This window comes from Rousettus aegyptiacus, unplaced genomic scaffold (genome assembly GCF_014176215.1).
Source record: "Rousettus aegyptiacus isolate mRouAeg1 unplaced genomic scaffold, mRouAeg1.p scaffold_m13_p_8, whole genome shotgun sequence".
Classification (NCBI taxonomy): Eukaryota; Metazoa; Chordata; class Mammalia; order Chiroptera; family Pteropodidae; genus Rousettus; species Rousettus aegyptiacus.
This window is the reverse complement of record NW_023416311.1, coordinates 104,917,492-104,936,480: the sequence shown is the minus strand read 5'-3', so window position 1 is coordinate 104,936,480 and position 18,989 is coordinate 104,917,492. Positions and strand designations below refer to the sequence as shown.

At 56.2% G+C, this 18,989-nt stretch overlaps 1 protein-coding gene across 3 annotated transcripts in view; it reads left to right on the top strand.

Moving 5' to 3' along the window:
- TRIO (trio Rho guanine nucleotide exchange factor) overlaps positions 1–18,989 on the top strand; it is a 300,662-nt gene that overhangs the window by 276,428 nt on the left and 5,245 nt on the right. For 2 of the 3 annotated variants that reach the window (XM_016152143.2, XM_036225270.1), the window contains 14 exons: positions 422–511; positions 1,055–1,147; positions 1,838–1,888; positions 2,066–2,143; positions 3,105–3,296; positions 5,052–5,229; positions 7,505–8,259; positions 12,215–12,462; positions 13,988–14,126; positions 14,899–14,926; positions 15,133–15,295; positions 15,711–15,832; positions 16,825–16,903; positions 18,483–18,683. In XM_016152143.2, the coding sequence (XP_016007629.2) occupies positions 422–511; positions 1,055–1,147; positions 1,838–1,888; positions 2,066–2,143; positions 3,105–3,296; positions 5,052–5,229; positions 7,505–8,259; positions 12,215–12,462; positions 13,988–14,126; positions 14,899–14,926; positions 15,133–15,295; positions 15,711–15,832; positions 16,825–16,903; positions 18,483–18,683 (2,417 nt within the window). Of the gene's footprint in view, positions 1–421; positions 512–1,054; positions 1,148–1,837; positions 1,889–2,065; positions 2,144–3,104; positions 3,297–5,051; positions 5,230–7,504; positions 8,260–12,214; positions 12,463–13,987; positions 14,127–14,898; positions 14,927–15,132; positions 15,296–15,710; positions 15,833–16,824; positions 16,904–18,482; positions 18,684–18,989 lie in introns of those variants that run through there. The other variant, XR_004952348.1, reaches the window with a different exon arrangement.

Genomic DNA, 18,989 nt, shown 5'->3' with positions numbered 1-18,989 from the left:
GGATCCCCTGAAGGACCTCAGGGACACGAGGGTGTGCACACCACACTAGGAGGATCCCCGGATTCAGGGTGGCTCACCGTCTGCTTGTTCCGGCCTTCAGCATTTGAGACTGAAAAGCTTTTTCTTCCTCACTAGACACAGTCGGGCTTCTAGGCCCTTTGGCGGGGCTGGAAGGGGGGGTGGGTAGCAGTAATTCTTCCTTTAGTGTGATAAAGGAAGAACTGTGTCCTTGCACTGTCCCCGGTGTTTGCCAGGTACAGTGAGGGGGTCGATACATCCCAGGGAGCAGTAATGGAGGGCCGTTCAGGGAGCCGTGAAGCGGCCTGCCAACCTGCGCCGTGAATCTGGAATGTGCGTGCTCTCGCACTCCGATTGAACTGGCGACTGTTTTAACCCGTCTGTTCGCCTTTTTCATTCCTAGGAGAGAAGGTTGCACATGTACATAGTCTACTGTCAAAACAAACCAAAGTCCGAACACATAGTCTCAGAATACATCGATACCTTTTTCGAGGTAAGACCTAAGATAGAAACGAATTATTTCTGAATCTTTGTTACAGTTGATTTTCAAAATTTTAGATATCATTTGTTTCCCAGAAATCATCAGGAAATTAGCCTCAGTTATAAGAGTTTTGAACCTGTGTTTCATTCCCATAAATCAAAGAAATGAGCATGAATCCAATCTGTGATTATACCCCTTAGCATTTAGAAGACGGGTCATTGTAAAAATATGGTTTTATTATTTTTTTTAATCAGTTTTAAATTTAAGACTCATTACAAATTCAAAATAAGTCATGATCTAAATTTTTAGCCTAAAACTAAAATATTGTATGAATAAAGGACAGTCATTGAAAGACGGTCTTGGAGCTTAAAAGACTATGTTGAAAAACAGCTCTGAAAAGTTAAAGCGTAAAGCTTGGACCTTCCGAGAAATAGCTTTTGTGCAGTGCGGCCTCGTTACTTAGCACTTCTGACAATTAAAAGGATTACAAAATCGCCCTTTAAAAGACACACTTACGGTCTTTTTTTTTTTTTTTTTTTCTCCTCAAAACCACAGGACTTAAAGCAGCGCCTCGGCCACAGGTTGCAACTCACAGATTTGTTAATCAAACCAGTGCAGAGAATTATGAAGTACCAGCTGTTACTGAAGGTGAGGCTTTGCCAGGTGCCAGTTCTGGTGTCAAGAGTTGGTTTGGCGAGAGGGGAAGAAGGGCGTGCTTGGCAGGCGAGGGGAATCTTTTCTGTAAAAAAAAAAAAAAAAAAAAAAGTCTTGTTACTTCTGATTTTAAATATTTCGGAATAGGGTTTGGTTTGGTTTTGTTTTTTAATTTAACGAGACACCGTACGCTGCCTTCTCAACGTCTCACTTACCTCAAGCTCGGAATCCAGCTGCCAGTCAGTCAACGCAAACTTTTCACCCCACCACAGGCTTTGCATCCTGGAGACTTTACATATTTTCTAATCTTGGAGCCTCGGAGAAAATTAAAATTGAAATCCATGCCTGTTTCTCTCTGTTGGCTCAGCAATAGCCTTGATTTATGTAAATCCCGCCACACAACACAATTTCCATGGTAAAAGTGACCGTTTAAGTGTATCGAGATTCCTTCACGTATGAAAGTTAGAAGCTGTCTCGGAGTGAAAGGGGTAACACGGGAACCAGTGTCTTCTGAGATAGACTTTGCTCTCCGGCAGCCAAAACCCACCTCAGGACGCCTTGTCCTTGCATTACTGGGAGGGGAGCATGAGGACATGGACCCGAGGCGCCCGCTGCGCGAGGTCCTAGGGTAGCTGCCGCGTGCCCATCGCCCTGCTCACGCCCTCCCGTCCGCTTCCCTTGCAGGACTTCCTCAAGTACTCCAAAAAAGCCAGTCTGGATACGTCGGAACTGGAGGTACTCCCCGCCCCGCCACGGTCCCCCCCCAGGCCGTCCCCACGCGTGTGCAAGCAGCCCGCCCCTGTGGGGTGACGGCGGTCTCTCCACCCCTGGGCTCTGCCCCGCGCACGCTGCAGGGCGGGAGGGGGAGGCCCCGAGCGCGGGCGCGGCTGACCTCCGGCCCCTCCCCCGCAGAGAGCCGTGGAAGTCATGTGCATGGTGCCGAAGCGCTGCAGCGACATGATGAGCGTCGGGCGGCTGCAGGGATTCGACGTACGCTGCTGCTCCCCGTTAGCCTTGCTCCCGGGCGCCGCCGCTGCCCCGTGCGGCGGACTCTTTGCCTCCACGCGTAGAAAGCTGATCCTTTCGCTTGTTTTCTGTCTTCTCTGTCTTTGCTTCAGCCTGATCGATAGAGTCTTTCAACTCTTTTTTTTTTTTTTTTTTTTTGATGGTTTCGATTTGCGTTTTTGCCACCTTCCTCTGCTCAGAGCCCTGCGCCTCGTGGCGGAAACAGGCAGGACTCTGCCTTGTCTCCTGGGCCCTGCGCTGTCACACGAGCGGAGTTTCCTGCCCCGGCAGGTAGTGGGAAGCAGGGGTCCCCTGCCCTTCTGTCAGCCCTGGGAGCCTGGCCTCGGGGTCGCTGTGTTCGTGAGCCTAGCAGGCTTTTCTGCAAGTTGTTGACCAGATGACTCATATTACACATTGCCCAGTAGTATCCTCAAGATATTCAGAACCCGCATCTTTTTTTTTTTTTTTTTTTACTTGACTGTTGGATAAGGAGACAGGAGAAGTTTTTTTTATTTTTCTCGCCTACTGTTTTGCTGGAGATTCGGGTTTAAAGTCCTTTTGCCGTGGCTCTCAGAAAAGCACGCCCGCTCTCTCCTGGAGAGCTTCTGAAAACACGGACCCTGGTGCATCTCGGCCTGGGTCCTGCTGGGGGTGCCGGTGCTGGGGACCCAGGGCCATACGTTCCTATGTGAACTGGATGCTTAAGATCCACTTTCGGTCTTTGCTTGTAACAGGCCAGTGGTTTATACAAAAGTTGGCAACAATTTTATCTAGATTAGTTGTCCTCTTTGGGGCTAAAAACTCCTGATAACAAAAAGAAAAACTTAAGCTACATAAATTAATAGAAGTGTATGTGAATTTGTAGGAGGAAATTTTAAAGAAAACAGAACTTCATGTATCTTAATGCGTTTTCTCCTCTTCCTTTATCCCCTTTTACTCGTTTTAGGGTAAAATTGTTGCCCAGGGCAAGCTGCTCTTGCAAGACACATTCTTGGTCACAGACCAAGACACGGGACTTCTGCCTCGCTGCAAAGAGAGGCGGGTCTTCCTCTTCGAACAGATTGTCATTTTCAGTGAGCCGCTTGACAAAAAAAAGGGCTTCTCCATGCCAGGATTCCTGTTTAAGAACAGTATCAAGGTACCGTGCGTTTTTGGAACTTGGGTAACGCAGTGTTTTCTCAGGGGCCCACGTGCTGCCCGTCACGCTGATGGACTGTTTCCTTTCTAACGATGACGTGTCCTGATCCTTTGTTTATTAACTATTTGGAGAATTTTCTAACACGGTTCAGACCCTTTAAATTCACCACTTCTGCCTCGGGTCCGTGTCTACAGCGGCCTCTCCTACATGTGTTTCTGCGTGACCACCGCTGTCCCCCTTGACCGCGATGAAGACTTGTCTAGATGTTTAAGTTCCACCTTCTCCAGGACCACGTACGGCTTGTTTAAGTTCAGAGGCACAGATCTGGAGTGTTGCTCTGTGACCAGGGCAGAGAGCTCACCCTCACCCTGTGTCTTACTCTTCCCTCCCTCCAACAAGGACACATCATCTGTCCAGCAAGGGCATACTGCACTCAGTGCAGGCCGTGGGCTGCAGACATGGACAGGACAGGAGCCTGTACCCTGGACTAGCTTGCTCTCTGATAGAAAAAGGCAAAGTAATTGCAAATAGCCATGAGTCCTGTAAGGGTTACAGAGAAAAGCAGAGGACGAGGCCTGAGGTCCCAGCAGATGGTCCCTGGGAGGTACAGCCTGCCCCCCACCACCCGCCCCCAGTTCTTCCTCTGCAGCTGTGCGGGTCCTGAGGTCAGAGCGGGGGCAAGCTTCCTTGTGCCCTAAGCTGACAGGGTCCCTGTGAGGACTACGGACCCCTTCCACCCTCTGAGCCGAGGCCTCGGCACACAGGCGGGACACCGCACCTTGTTCCATCCAGCTCCGCACATAGGCACCTATTAGGCAGCCTCCACGCGGCCTCCCACTTCAGGCCGGGGGCAGGTTGCCTGCCCAGCATGCCTAGGGAGGCGTTAGAGCCAGGGGCCACAAAGCCGGGCTGCGGGCCCGCTCCTGTCTCTCAGCATTCCGGCCATCCCACCCTGGCCAATCGAGGCCCCTCCATGGGCACCACTGTGCACCCATCCCTCACCTGCACGTCTTATCATTCTATTCCTAAGCCTCTTGACAGAAAAATCACTCTATCACCACAGAAATTCTCTTTATACACTAATATATACGTTCCGCTTTAGAAAAATTGTTTTACATGCCATGTCACACATAACTCCATAACACAAGTTATATTAATATTCAAGGTTTTTTAAATGGCGTCATTTTCTTCCTGGAGACCTGGTTAAACTCCTGTTAATCTCCCTGTACCAAAGTGTGGTTGTTTCAGCTCTGACATAAGATGAACTTTACTTTGCAGCCGACAAGTGGGAATAAATGTGCTCGAATGTTTTTATTGTGGTAAAATATGCATAGCATAAAATTTACCATCTCAACCATTTTTAAGTGTATCTCAGTGGCATTAGGCGCATCCACGTTGCCGGGCAGCCGCCACCCCCTCTCTCTCCGGGCCTCTCTCCCTCTTCCAGACCGAAACGCCATTCTCATTAAACACTGACTGCCAGCCCCCCTCCCTGCAGACACCGTCCGTCTCTAGAACTCGACTCCTCTGGGACCTCGTCTCCGTGGACGTCTCCTGATGACTGGCTTCTTTCACTTAGCCGACGGCCCTCCCGGTTCTTCCATATCCTCGCATGTGCCTCACGGCCCTTCTTCCTTTAAGGCTGAATAACATTCCACCGTATAGACCACATTTCATTCATCCGTTCACCCGTTGACGGACACTTGGGTCGCTTCACCTTTTGGCCGTTGGAAATGATGCTTTAAATTTTTTCAGGTGAGTTGCCTTTGCCTAGAGGAAAATGTGGAAAACGACCCCTGTAAATTTGCCCTGACATCGCGGACGGGCGACGTGGCGGAGACCTTCGTTTTGCATTCGTCCAGTCCAAGCGTCCGGCAAACGTGGATCCACGAAATCAACCAAATCTTAGAAAACCAGCGCAATTTTTTAAATGGTGAGTGTGCTCTGTGACCGGGCGTGAGTTTTCTTTCCCCGATGCCCTCGTTTCTGCTTCTCTTTTCTCTCCCACGTACAAAGGATAACGACAGGACCGGCTGAGCACTTCCGCTATCAGGCGCCCTTCCAAGCCCTGGCGACACGCTGCTTCCCGCCATCGTCACAGCCACTCCGTGTGGCGGGCACTCCTGTTACTCCCACATTGCAGATGAGCATCCCGGAGCACAGAGCGGATTAAGGGTTTGCCCAGAGTTCCCCACATCGTTGGTGGCAGGCTCAGGACTTCAAGTGGACTCTGGCTCCCAGGCACCTGCCCTCGTAGCTGCCCTGGTCTCTCCTGCCCCACACGGTCTCCCAGAGCCCCGTCCCGATTCAGGGGTGCATGAGAGCTGAGGCAGCAGATGGAACTGGCCAGAGATGCTGGGGACAGTCTCAAGTGCAAGTTTAAAATTTGAGTTCATTGCACTGGACATCCAAACCCGTCTCCTCCATGAAACAAGACACAGTATCTTCCGTGACATGAGTGATGACAGACGTTCACTAGGATGATGACACAGTACAACAGTAAGGTGCAAAACACCTCAGGAGTTAGTGTCCTCTCCGCCACGAGAGTGACCACTCTGACCTTACGTTGTAGATAACTGCTGTGACTTTACATCTGTGACCTAACACTGCTTGCTTCTCTCCACGACCGCTGACGTCAGCTCGGGCTGTGAAGTGGGGATCACTGACGAGCTTCGGGGTTTCAGTCAGAAGCTAAACGACTCCACGTCTTGTCTTTATCCTTTCGTCTATGCCCATGGTCTGTGTCTGTGCCTCCGTCCAGCAGGACATCGTAGTTTCTTTATCATCACAAAACCACATTCACACCTTGTGTGACAGTCAAGAGCCAGAAACACAGGCACTCGGTGAGAAGACAGGATCATGTGACATTTGGAGCCAGATGGGAATGAGCTGCCTGGCTGTGAACTCCAGGCTCCTGCCCAAATTGTAGACTGATCATTTTTTCCATTTGCAGTTAGAATTGGATGCGTGAGATTAGGGAATGATTCCTGTGTATGTAGAAAAAAGTTTAGCTCCTCTGACAGTGAGTGCAAGACTCTAAACATAGTGTTTTAAGTGGTGCATTAAATCGACAGCATGTAACTATTGGGAAATCTCTCAACTTTTACAGTCTTCTTTAAAATAATATGAACTGCCTCCAAATGGCCAGGTAAGTCGGCCATGCTGTATGGTTCACTGGACACTCGGTCTAGGTAGTGATTCCAGAGGATCGAATGACATCAGGACTGGAGCGGAGGCTCTGGGCTTGGCAGGCCCCCTGCTCGCTCTCTCCCATTATTCCTGTTGAGAGGCTTTGGCCAAGGGCGAGTTTGTAAAATGTCATTTGGCTCCGGGATGCTTTTTCACACATGCCTGATGCCTCCCAGGCAGGAAGGGGCTATGCCTGATTGTTGTATTTCTCAAAGGTTTTTACACTTTACGAATCTGTGTTTCCATATATCTCGTTTGGCATATTTCCTGGGGTTTCCTGCCGATGGTTATGTAACAAACTAAATCACTAAAGCCAAGAGGGGAGATGGCTTCACGACCCATGAGGGAGTTTACAGAGCTCCTTCCTTCCTGTCCCTTGTCTCTCCTGTGCAGACTGCAAAACAAAGCGGTCCGTACCCCACCGCCGTGTGGGGACCAGGGGGCTTCTTAACTCCCAGCCAGGCTCTTTGCCTAACAGGTCTCTGGTGTAAAGACCTTTGTGGCAGCTGGACTAACCTTTCCCACGGCGCAGGAGCCAGCTGGTACCTGTGGGCTCCCAGTCATCTCCCCTGGCAGCACAGGCCTCCTGCTGACATGGCAGTTTGCCAGCAGTCCTCGGGCCAGCTCGGTTTCTTGCCATTTGGCAGGGATGCTAAGGCTCTGCTTGCCGCTCCTGGGCAGTTAAAACCTCCCTCACTTGTCTGCATTCACTGCACACTTCTGGCTTCTCCTGCCCACAGCCCCTCACACACTCCCCTGGATCAGGTCCGTTTAACTGGCTCGTGAACAGGTCGGTGGCTCTGAAGTCCTCCTCCTCTTCCTTCACCGGTGCACCGGGTGTCAGCGCCGCCGCCAGGATGGGCGGGTGTTTACGGACCCGACGTTGGATTACCGCGGGACTTGACCGGGGGGCTTCCGCGTCCCGCGCTCCCTTTGGGCCATGTCATGTTCCTTCGCCCCACGAGGACACTTTCTCCGTGGCCTGACCGAATCTCTTCTGTACCTTGTGTGTCTTACAGCCTTGACGTCACCGATCGAGTATCAGAGGAACCACAGCGGGGGCGGCGGGGCCCCCGGCGGCGGCGCCCCCGGCGGCGGCAGCGGCCTGCCCAGCTCGAGCAGAAGCAGACCCTCGCGGATCCCCCAGCCTGTGCGACACCACTCCCCCGTGCTGGTCTCCTCTGCAGCGTCGAGCCAGGCAGAGGCAGACAAGATGTCAGGTACGTCCAGCCCCGGCCCTTCACTGCCTCCTCCCAGCAGCGGCGTCGCCCCGGAGGCCGGCCCCGGCCAGCCCGGCAGGCACCCCCCCGGCGGCCAGCCCGAAGGGCCCGACAGAGACGCGGAGCAGATCCCCAAGATGAAGGTGATCGAGAGCCCCAGGAAGTCCAGCGGGAGCGCCGCGGCGGCCGGCCAGGCCGGCCAGGACGGACACGCCAAGGAGCCGCGCGGCCTGGGCCCCCTGCCGCTGGGGAAAGGCCGGCCCGCGGCCGCCGCCTCGCCGCTGACCTCGCCTCTCTCCGCCGCCTTCCCGTCCCCGGCGCCGTTCGCCAAGGAGCCCTTCCCCCCCAGCAGCCCGCTGCAGAAGGGGGGCTCCTTCTGGAGCTCCATCCCCGCCTCCCCCGCCAGCCGGCCGGGCTCCTTCACCTTCCCGGGGGACAGTGACTCCCTCCAACGGCAGGCGCACCGCCACGCGGCCCCCAGCAAGGACACGGACCGCATGAGCACGTGCTCCTCGGCCAGCGAGCAGTCCGTGCAGTCCACCCAGAGCAACGGGGTAAGAACGCCTGGCAGCCTCCGCCCGCCCGCCCCACTGCCTCTGTCCCGCCAGCTCTTCTAAACCCCGCGCCGCCGCGCTGCGTACTAACCCGGCTCCGCACTCGGCTCCTCGTCCTCGGCGGGCCCAGACGGCCCGGCCCGAGCCGCCGCCGCTGGGACTAACCCCTCCTGCTCCGGACAGCGCTGCTCTCATCTCCACTAACTCGCTCCTCGCTTTGTGTGTGTCTCCTTAATCCGAGAAAGCCAGTCATTAACCTTCTGAATGCAGCATCTTTGAGTCTTTTCCGGTATCTCTGACCAGCAGACTAGACTACCTTGGAACTTTCTTTTCGCCTCTGCCTTCCTCACACACACATCTTTTTTTTTTAGAGGGGTCAGTGTCCTTGCTGTCTACCTCCTATTTAAATCGAAGCCTCCACTTTATAAGCTTTTTTGCTCATCGCTTGGTCGTGCTCTTCTATGCCTTAAATTATCTTTGCAGCGTTTTTGACTCATCTGCTGAAAAAAAAAAAAAATCCCTCAAGAAAACTTCCAACAGCAACTCAGAGCAAACTAATCTGACAAAATGGGGGGAAGGAATCTCTCCAGTGGAAATATTTGCTCCCCCCCAAAGTTTCACCCTGGAAGAGAGACTGCTTTAGGGCATCTGGAGATGGGTCTCCTGCCGGCGGCGGAGAGCGTGTGCGCGTTCCGTCCAGCAGGGGGCGCAGTGCGGGCTGCGGCGCTCCGGGCATCCTCACCCTCATTTTGCCTGCCACCTGTGTGTCACGTTCTCGAGCAGAGGGGTTGCTGTGGCGGGTTTTTCCCCCCCATTTCGTGGCTTCCTCACTCTCCCACCCAACTGTTTCCTACACGGTAGATGGCCTGACCCGTAACACCTTCCTGAAGGCATGCGTGAGGGAATACAACTGTTCTAATGAGTGTATGTTTGATCGCTTTATAAATTTTTAAATACATTTCCCTAAAAGGGTCTGTGTCTCTCTTTATGAAAAAAAAAAAAAAATCTGGCTTTTGCATGTCTCTTTTTTCCTCTGGACTTCTGTCAATGCCTTGTGTGGGTTAACTGGGCCTTATCCTTTGCTCCTGTTCTTGTGTTACGTATTTTGTTAAACTTCGTATTTCACTGAGGAAGGAATTAGGAAATGGATCTCGGTACGCGTATTTACCTTCCAGTCTAGCTCTCAAAACTCCGTGGTCGAGCAGGCAGCCTCCGCAGCGGCCGCCACCAGCATGCGCGGCGCAGGTGCCTTGCAATGCCGGGTGTGCCCGTGAGCAGCAGAACGCGGTTTCAGCCAGCGGAAAAGACGCAGAGGGCCCGGGGACGCCGCCTGCCAGCGCCTGGCCGGACGCTCGGTGTGCGGGGCCCGCCTCACCGCTGCGCCCCCTACGAAATCAACCGGGGAGCAGCCCTGAGGCGCCTCCCAGCCTGGACACTTTCCCGTAGGCACCCGAGGGGCCGTCAGAGTCTGTGTTTCAGAATGAACACCCAGCCGCTCCAGCGCGGGGGCCGGTGCTGGCCCGTGCGCCCCTGAGTGCGCATGCGTGACAGCCTCCGCCTGGCTCCCGCCCGGGATGTTCACTCTGACACAAAGGCACAGTCCCGTGTGGCGCGTGCTCCAGCAAGTTTGAGGTTGAGAAAGTTACCTCTGATGTCTGTCTCTTCCTTTCTCTCGCGTGGCAGATAACCTGGAAAGGCGAATTGCCAGTGTTTTTCAGCGGGTCAGAATGCCTTACAGAAATGCCCCCAGAGGCCTGGAAAGACCAGGCGAGGCCTCGGATAGGGATTTTGCCTCTGGACTCTTAAGTATTTCAGTTAAAAGGAACTGTCACCCCACCTTGCTCCAACCCCTTTGGGCCATCCTATCTTCCTGGCGGGTCACCAGTGGCCTCCTTCCTCTTGACCACTTCCGTGGAGCTGTCTGCGGTCACAGCCAAGCAGCTGAGCCTAAGGCACAACCCAGGTTCTTCTTCCTCCTTTCTATGGTCACCTTCTGGAAAGTTCTACTGAAAGCAGGAATGGAGTGCTGTGGATCAACCCAGACAGTGACTGTGCCAGCACCCCCAGATGTAGATGCAGAGGCCCCCCCTGTACCCGTCCCCTGGGCAGCAGTAAAAGGCAGCTCTGCTTTTTCCTCTCGGAGGCCGGGGTGCCATTGCATACCCCTGACCACTTCTTAAGGGGGTGGCCATGAGCACTGAACAAGATAGATCTCAAGTGCCAAGTGCTTAGCCTGGTACATAGGAAGTGTTCAGAAAACACGAATTGCTTCTATTGTGGCAACATACTCAAATGATAGTATGCTTTACTACCAAAGCAGCTCTGCCACAGAAGCTGCTTTTTTTTTCATTAACCAGCAAATTTGATTTTGTAGTCTCAAAACTATTGGATGTTGCTATGTAAGTCAGATGCTAAAGTGTGTACTACATGGATAAAACTGTACAATGAGTGTGCACAAGCCGAAGCATGATGAGGACAGCGTGGGCCTCCATGGGGGCAGGACCACACGACAGCCCCCTCGGCCGAGGTGGGAATGACAGCTCGGCATGCTGGTGCGTTTAATCCACGCTCCACCGTGGGCCTAGAGTCAGAGCCTGGCCTTCGGGCCCCAGCACGCTGGCTTGATGACAGCAGTGAGCCATCTGCTCCGGTGTGTCCTGACCTCCACTCGGTAGCCCAGGGCTGGCAGGCATGTGACAGGGTTGTCTGGCAGTCACATCTACACCAACTGGCAGAGCCCGGCAGAGGCTAGCGCCTTCAGAGCCCTGGGTATCCATAACTGTCCAGACGGCGTCGTTGGTGGACACCTCTGAGAACCAGCTCGCGGGGGCAGGGCGCCGGGTGCCGGGCACCATTCCCCGAGTCTCGGCTGTTGGTAGAGGGGATAGGGCAAGAGGTAGCTTAGGATCTGGCAGTGGTCTCAGCTTCCCCCTCCTCCCCTGGAACAGAGGGGTCACTTGGTAAATGACAACTTGAGACAAATACTGCCACTGCTGTTTCTTCTACTCGCCACCTGATACCTACCGCCCAGCTATGGGCCCGGGGAGGTGGCCTTAAGAAATGACCTCTCTTGTACTTTTGCAATCTTGCCTCCTTGACTAAGTTACTGAACGTGGATTGAGTGTGCGCTGGCTGTCAGTCGCTGTGCTGGACACTGAAGACACAGTAGTGACCCAAAACAGTCGGGTGCCATTAGGGCCACGGGGCCAGAGTGAGGTAGGCTTTTCCCCCGCAAGGGGCTGTGGCCGAAGCTTGAGTCTCGGGCCAGCATTGTGCTAAGATCTTCAGCGTTGTGTTCCCATGGCAACAGCGCCTTCGGGACACGTGAATCATGCAAGCTCAAAAGAGAGCCAGCCACCAAGGGACACGTAAAGGAGGCCGAGTAGCTGTCCCTCAGAGCAGGACCGCGGTTGGTCTCCTTTTTAGGTGTCCCGCATTCTTCTAGAAGGGAAAAAGGTGGGAATGATTAGGCTCGTGAGCGGCTCGGCAGCATCCTGGAACACGTGTTCTGGACGACATCGTGTCTGGCCGATTTGGGGGCTCCCTCGTGATCTGATCCTTAATGACGCCTGTTTAAACGAGCGTGAGAGTCACAGTAACATCACCGTGACATAGACATAGCCCAGCACGGCACGACCACGAGGACCGAGCCGTTCCTTTGCAGGTGCAAGGAGACGGGACTGAAAGTTTCCAGATGTGAAGTGTCACCGTCGCCCTGATCGTCTTTTTAGCTTGTTCCTCAGTTCCCTTTTAGAGAAACTCTGGGTTTCGGTGCCTGAGAAAGCACAGAGCTAGCTAAGGAGAGTGTGGAGGCGGCGCGCAGGGCGCCTCGGTGTCTGCCTGGCGACCCCGGGTCCGCGTCGCCGCGGCACAGTGCACTGGCCGGCACGTTGCTGTCACCAGATCTCATTTCAGTCGCCCTCTGCCTGTTTTCTCTCCGTCTTTCCCTCTGCAGAGTGAAAGTAGCAGCAGTAGCAACATCTCCACCATGTTGGTGACCCACGATTACACGGCAGTGAAGGAGGATGAGATCAACGTCTACCAAGGAGAGGTCGTTCAAGTTCTGGCCAGCAATCAGCAGAACATGTTTCTGGTGTTCCGAGCCGCCACCGACCAGTGCCCCGCAGCCGAGGGCTGGATTCCGGGCTTCGTCCTGGGGCATACCAGTACAGTCGTGGTGGAGAACCCCGATGGGACCCTCAAGTGAGTGCCCGGCAGGATAGCCGGGGGGTTGGGGGGGGGAATGGAGGGGATGAGCGAAAATGAGGCCCCAGGGCCCCAGGAGGCCGAAGCCTACTGTGAGAAAACAGGACTCTTGACTGTCAGTATGAGCTCACATCCAAGTACAGTGTGCCCCCCCCCCACAGTGAAGACAGGGTGGCTTCTTACCTCTCAGGCCCGTCCTGCAGGGTCCCTTAGTCACCTGTGCTGGCAGACACACTGTTCTCAGGCCACTGGAGAGACCACGAGAACATTTTAGTCCCTGGATGTCTGGTGTGGGTAGGGGGAGGTCGAGGACTTTCCAGGGACCCCTAACTCATTATTCGGGTACATCAGTGAAGATACTCATTCTGTAAGCTGCCGGTAAAGGTATGAGGTGTCTTACCCTATATGTACTGGAAAGCTAATTCAGTTAAGAAACCTGAAACCAATTTTGCTGCATTAAACAGTATTTTAAAGAAAACAAAAGATAGGTGCTGGATTCAGAAACTCTCCTGACCTGACTCTCTCCAGCTGCGGAAGGGGTCCGCCACGCGGCTTCTGCGAGCAGACGCGTTGCAAGACTCGGTGGTTTTCGAAGTCTCCAAAGGCTTCAGCCCAAAAACCCGGCCCCAGAGCGCTGACAGTGGCCATGGCCTCGCCAGGCTTGGCCGTGCCCGCGGCTGGGTTTGCAAGGCGGGTGTGCCGGCATGCCGGCCCGCAGTGTGCCTTTGGGCTCGGTGCTTCCCCCGCTCCCGACCCCGCAGGGAGGCTGGGCTTAAGTTCAGGCTGCAGAGAGCACGTCTTCCATGACAGTCCCTTGTCCCGTTTCTCCTTGTTCGAGAATCCCATATTCTACTTTGTTCTTTTTCTAAATGTGTTGTCAGGTCCTTCATTAGCGTTCTCCAGAGTAATGTAATCCACAAGATGTGTGTGTGGGGAGGGAGAAAGAGAGAGACAGAGACAGAGAGTTTATTAGAAGGAACTGGCTCACGCAGTTATGGAGACCAGCAAGTCCAAGTGTGCAGTGTGGGCCAGCAGGCTGAGACCCAGGAGAGCCGATGATGCAGATAAAGTCAGAGGCATTCTCCTGGAGGATCCCACCTTGTTCAGAGAGGCTGGTCATCTTGTTCTGCTCAGACCTTCAGCTGAATGGATGCCGCCCACCACTGTGTGAAGAGTAATAGGCTTTACTCTACCAATTAAAATGTTAATCTCGTCCAGAAACACCCAGAATCGTGTTTGACCAAGTAGTTGAGCATCCAGAGGCCCAGTCAAGTGACTACACAAAATTAACCATCGCAGGCACCTTTATCTTTAATCCTTGAAACGGACCGAACCAAGCGTTGGTTGTATCCCCTGGTTATTGAGAATCATGGGACTTATTTTTAGTAGAGGTCCTTGTCCCTGAAACTTTCTGTCCCTGTGTGTCTGTGTCAGCGGACTAGTCAGCTTTCCCCTAATGCTTTCAGGGGTCCTTGGCCGAGCACTGGAAAGGGAGAATACTAACGTCTTAATTTCCCCCTAGGAAGTCAACATCTTGGCACACAGCACTCCGTTTAAGGAAAAAATCTGAGAAAAAAGATAAAGACGGCAAACGGGAAGGCAAGTTAGAGAACGGTTATCGGAAATCACGGGAAGGACTCAGCAACAAGGTATCCGTGAAGGTGAGTTACCAGCGTTGTCCCCAGGGGGGACGGGGGCTTGGCTGGCCCAAGAGGACCCTGGAGGGCGGCTGCTCTGCAGGCCTGGGCCTGGCTTGCTTGGCTGCGCCTCCCTCTGCCTGGGAGCAGACCCTGCAGGGCTTCGGAGGGGGCATCCAGGGATGGCCCTAGCTGGCGCAGGTACGCATCTGTGTGCTGAGGCCCCAGGTATACACACGGGCACCTCGCCAGGTACGCACCTTGCTTACAGAGAGCACCGTGCGGCTCCCAGAAGAGGCAGAGACTAGATTCTCAGAAGCAGACAGTGCCCAGCAGCCGCGGCTCAGACTTCCCTCTGTGCCTGCCTCAGACCACAGGGGAGGGAACTAGATGCCGAGACACGGGTTGCCGGCTCTTGCAAACGCCCCAGTTCCGGTCAGCTTCACTCCTTTACCACCTGTGGGGCTTCTGCCTGTAGAAGAAGAACGTTCCTCCAGGGAGTCCGGGACCCTGGGTCAGGACACCGGCCACTTGTGTAGGAGGAAGGGGCCCGGGGACAGCTGGCCTCGGCCCATGGGCCGAGACAGACGGACCTCTCCGAGTTCAAGCCAGCGTTTCGCGCGTGCGGGTGGGAAGAACAAAAACACCCACGTCCGTGTGACAGGCAGCGTCCGCGCGTGCTCAGAGCGGGAAGGGGCGGTGGGCGAGCCCACAGCGCGGCCGCTGAGCTGCGCGGCCGCGGCCCGCAGGGCCGGTCGTGCTTCCCGTCCACAGCTGTGTGCTCTTTCCCTTTCAGCTTCTCAGTCCCAACTGCGTTTATGACGGTGAGTGCCGCCGCCTTCCTTCCGGTCTTACCGGCCGTGGCCGGCGGGGCGGGAGGGTGTGTGTCCCGGGACACGCAGGGCTAGCCCGCAGAAGCGGCTTCTGGCGGAGCTCTGGGTGGGGCGGCGACCGAGGGCCCCCAGCGTGTCAGCGTGGTGGGCATGGAGGGGAGCCCGGGGCCCTGCTCACCGACTCCTTTCTCACGCAGTTCCCCCAGAATTCGTCATTCCCTTGAGCGAAGTCACATGTGAGACAGGGGAGACCGTTGTTCTTAGATGTCGAGTTTGTGGCCGCCCCAAGGCCTCCATCACCTGGAAGGGCCCCGAGCACAACACCCTGAGCAACGATGGGCGCTACAGCATCTCCTACAGGTGAGGGCGGCTCTTGCACGCACGGGCGGGCCTCGCACCTGGGCCCGCTGCGCAGGTGAGGGCGGCTCCTGCACGTGCAGGCGGGCCTCGCACCTGGGCCCACTGCGCAGGTGCGGGCGGGCCTCACACCTGGGCCCACTGCGCAGGTGAGGGCGGGCCTCGCACCTGGGCCCACTGCGGCTGCCACAGTCAGGTCTCTCACGTCAGGTTGCCCTTCACACTGGGACACTTCCCCTGAGGGACCGTTCCCTACCTGGGTATCCAACTAAAATTAACAGTCCACTCGAAACTCAATAAGGGGATTAGTAGGGCCCTAATCTCCTACTTTCCGGGGTCCCTGGAGAGAGCCCAGGGGGCTGGCAGCTGGGGGAGTCGAGGCTCTGTGACGCGTGGTGTGTTCTCATGTGCGTGGCAGTGACCTAGGAGAGGCCGCTCTGAAGATCGTCGGCGTGACCACCGAGGACGACGGCATCTACACGTGCATCGCCGTGAACGACATGGGCTCGGCCTCAGCCTCAGCCAGCCTGAGGGTTCTAGGTGAGCGTCGCTTCCAGGGACCACGAGCCCAGAGCCCCTCCTCACACTGTGACAGTCAGTCACTCGTGGGCCCTCTGAGCGAGAGCAGCAAGTAGCCGACCACAGTCTCCAGGAGTGGGCGACCTCTGGGCGCTTCCCACGAGACAGGGGAGGCACCCGACGCAGGCCTCTGACCGTGGCCTCTGGGCGCTTGAGCTCGGTGCGAACAAGGTGCGCCCTGCACTCTTAGTTCTCAAAACGCATTCTTACACCCAGCTTCTCTTTGACCTGGTGGTCCAGTTGACGCTTCGGCTCTAAGAGAATCTAATCTGAGCCTGTCTCGGGGGATACGAGTAGGAGGTGGAGAGGAAGAGTGTGGGTGAGGCCTGCGCGGGCCCTGTGCCTGTCTCAGACCCTGACGACAGCCCTTCCGGCGGTGGGGGGACCCCGTCAGGGCGACCTCAGGGGGCCCCTGTCCCTTGGTCTGAAGCCCTTGCTTTCTCTCCTCTGCTAAGCCATGAGCTGCCCGAGGCAGAACTCATGTTGTAAGCCTTTTTAAAATTTCCAGTAGTTGCACTTGACTTGTGGCGATGCTCAGTAAGCAACACATGTCGTGCGATGGACCAGCATTTCGCGGACCACCGGCTGTGCGGGGGTTCAGGGGAAGTGGGGTGCTGCGATCGCTCGTCGATCCAGCAGCCACACTGGCTGTGGGACGCCGCTTCCAAGAGCGAAAGTAAAAATCCTAATTAAAAGGCGGATTGAGTCTGGGAGCGCCCTGTGTGCAGACAATAGACTGAACTGTCGTGGAACTTCCATCCCACGTATCTTAAGTCCCAGCCCGCAGTGCGTATCTTACACGTCCAGCGCACCTTCCTCGCGGTGAGCCGCGGTTCAGACGCTCGGCGGCCGCGTGCGGCTGCCCTATCGGGTCGCACAGCGCAGGGCGGTAGGCTTCTTCCCCCGGAGGCACCACGCGAACCGCGCCCCGGGGCATGCCGCCCTTCTTGCAGGTCCAGGGAGCGATGGCATCATGGTGACCTGGAAAGACAACTTTGACTCCTTCTACAGCGAAGTGGCTGAGCTGGGCAGGTACGCCGTAAACCCCAGAGTCCCTCCTGAGAGAGCAGCGTGTAGGGCGTAACTCACCGTAAGAGCAGATGGTAAAGGTGAACGGTGCGTCTGCCCGCGTTTGGTGGTCGTACGTGTTACGGTCGCAGTGAGGCCGGTGATCGCCTCCTGTGCTGAACATCGAGGAAGTAACGAAGACGTGTTCAGAGAGAGTTCGGGCCCAACGCCATAACCCACCCACCTAAGTAATGGGCCGGAATCCTCCACTCCGTACCCGCCGCATCCCATCCTTGCTGGGATTCGGGGAAGAGTCCCTCACACCACTCCTTGTAGGACTTCATTCTCCCGCGGGGTCCCAGCTGGAAAAAGCTGGATGGCTCCTGGAGGTTCCAGGCGGTGTAGCAGGGGGTGTGGGTGCTGACTAAGGGTGGGCTGCAGCAGAAGGGGCTGTTTCTCTCCAGAAGGGGCAGCCCGGCCCAGGCGGTGCCCTCAGGTGCCCAGGCTCCTCTGACTGTCCTCCCACCCGCCCTCGGCCGCATCTCGTGTGGCAAGGAGGAGGTCAAAAGCACGACAGCTGGACGTGTCCCTTTCAAAGGGCTGTCAAAGGAACTCCCCCGGCGGCAGCCTCTTACATCCCGGTGGCCACACTGGGTGGCGGCTCCAGCGGCCTGGTCACCCCCTGCGTGCGTCAGCCTGACCTCGCTGTCAGTCGTCACCGCTGCACGCGGCAGCAGCAGCGTGCCCTGTCACACAGCGTGCGAGTGACCGGGCTCAGTCAGATGGCACCCACGTCACCCACATGTCCTTGGCCTGGCCCGGGACGCTAGGGGACTCCTCACGTGACAGCGGAAGCGTTCTGCAAGGCCTCCAAGGCCCAGCCTCAGAAACCCGCACCTGCGCTCCCTCCGCGTTCTGCGGCTCAGAACCGGCCCCGGCCAGCCCCCGTGCGAGGGAAGCGAGACCCCACCTCCCCACAGCGGACGAGCCCTGACCCTCCACCGCCCGAGCCCGGCCGCAGGCGGCTGTCTGCCCCTCACGTGCCCCACCCCCCAGCCTCACGGTGGCAGCGGACTCAGCCCCGGGGTCCGAGGGCCTGCTGTCCAGGTCAGGGCGAGGTGTAGCTGCAGCTTCGCAGGTGCGGCTCATGGGGTGCAGGTGCAGCTCCCGGGACCGGGAACTAGAGACGAGCGGCCTGCACCACACGCACCCAAAGGTGGTGACGGCAGTTGACGCTCCTGTCTTCAAGGGTGGGGGGCGGGGTGGCCAGGAGGCACGTGAGCTTCTTCCCGTGACACAGTTCTCCGCGAGAGCAGAGGCTGCCCGGCGGGTCTCGCAGTGTCACTTCTGCCACATTCAGAGGTCAGAGGGCGTCAGGTGACCTGCCTAGACCAGGGCAAGGAAACAGAGTCTGCCCGGAGGAGAGACGGTCTCACAGCCAAGCGGCTCGGACACAGGCCTCCTCGGGCCGTCACGGGGTGCCCGGGGCTCCGGGCCTGTGGCCAGGGGCAGGAGGCCGCCGCACGTCCGGTCCGTTTAGGGCCGCAGCCGTTCCCCACGACACACTCAGCCCTCCGAAAATTGCCTCCAACCTGTCTTCCAGGGGCAGGTTCTCTGTCGTAAAGAAATGTGACCAGAAAGGGACCAAGCGAGCAGTGGCCACTAAGTTCGTGAACAAGAAGTTGATGAAGCGCGACCAGGTCACCCACGAGCTCGGCGTCCTGCTGAACGTGCAGCACCCGCTCCTGGTCAGCCTCCTCGACACCTTCGAGACGCCCACCAGCTACGTCCTGGTTCTAGAAATGTGTGTATTCGCCGCCTTCCGGCCCCTGTCGCCCTCGGCCTCGCCCCCGAGTGTTTTACTGCGTCTGTTCTCCATGGAGGACAGAAAGCGGGACTTTAGAATCCACAGAACTTCTAAAAACCACGTCTACTATTAAAGACCACAGTTCAGAGCTTTCCCGTAAACGTAGAAAAAGCACAGCCCTTAGTACATGCTGTCCCACAAGGGAGCAGCAAGCCTGACGTCTCTACCCGGGCTCCCACGGGTCTCAGCCAACCTGGAGAGGCCGCCTGGTCTCCAAAGGTCCCAAGAGGCGAGGCCTCAAAA